A 977-nucleotide genomic window follows, 5' to 3' on the forward strand; every position below is an offset into this window, starting at 1 on the left:
GATATAGATTATGAATATGTGCATCTATTTCATTTTATAAGTATAGAAGATGCAGGTAAAGAAATTTATAAGTATGCAGAAAATATGTTTACACATTATGTTCATTATTTTGATATTTATATTAATGAGGATGATTTGTTTAGTATCAATTTGTTTAGTAAAAAATCTTATTATGATAATAATAATATGGAGAATGATAATATGAAGAGTCATTATAAAAAGAGTGATAATAATATAAATAGTGATAATAAAATGAAGATAATACGACTGATTAAAAAAAAGAAAGACATTATTAAATCCAATTCTGTAACATCTTCTTTAAGTTATAAAAAAGATAATACATATGACACCTTTGATGATCTTTCGAATGACAAGGAGAATAATAATAACAATAATAATTATTATGATCTTCAAGGATGGATAAAAAATAATAAATTTATAGAATTAAATAATATATTCATAGAAAAAATAAACAAATCAGATATCATATTAGAATATGTTTTAAAATACAATTTGTTTATATTTTTTAAAAGATTACAGTTATTTTATTTTATGTATACACAGAATGATTTATTGTTTATTTATGACATATTATTAAATAGAACAATAAAAAAGATTAATACAATAAATATTGAAGATAAAGAAAAACAAAATGAATTAAATGAATGTATGGATTTCCTAGCATTATTATATATAGCAAAAAATGAAAAATCTAAATTGATGTTATTTTATAAAATCAAAAAACAAAATAAAATATATGATTTCTTATCTAATAATTTTAAAACAGAAAGATGGTTAAAAGCTCTTATGAACAATGCATATAAATTAATGCAAATAAAAAGATATTATCTAGCTACAGCATTTTTTATATTATCAGGAGATATAAAAGATGCAATAGATGTAATACATCAATATTTAGAAGATGCCCAATTAAGTATTTTTCTTATAAGATTAATTAATATTTCTTATAATGTATT

General features: G+C 18.8%; 1 protein-coding gene across 1 annotated transcript in view; it reads left to right on the top strand.

Annotated features, from left to right (window-relative positions):
• The window catches only part of PGSY75_0804500 (putative membrane protein), a gene marked incomplete at both ends in the record, with an annotated part of 11,961 nt that overhangs the window by 4,440 nt on the left and 6,544 nt on the right, over positions 1-977 (top strand). The window contains one exon of the mRNA XM_018785180.1: positions 1-977. This exon is cut by the window's left edge and continues 4,440 nt beyond it; it is cut by the window's right edge and continues 4,812 nt beyond it. Within this exon, the coding sequence (XP_018642147.1) occupies positions 1-977 (977 nt within the window).

This window comes from Plasmodium gaboni, chromosome 8 (assembly GCF_001602025.1).
Source record: "Plasmodium gaboni strain SY75 chromosome 8, whole genome shotgun sequence".
NCBI classification, from domain to species: Eukaryota; Apicomplexa; class Aconoidasida; order Haemosporida; family Plasmodiidae; genus Plasmodium; species Plasmodium gaboni.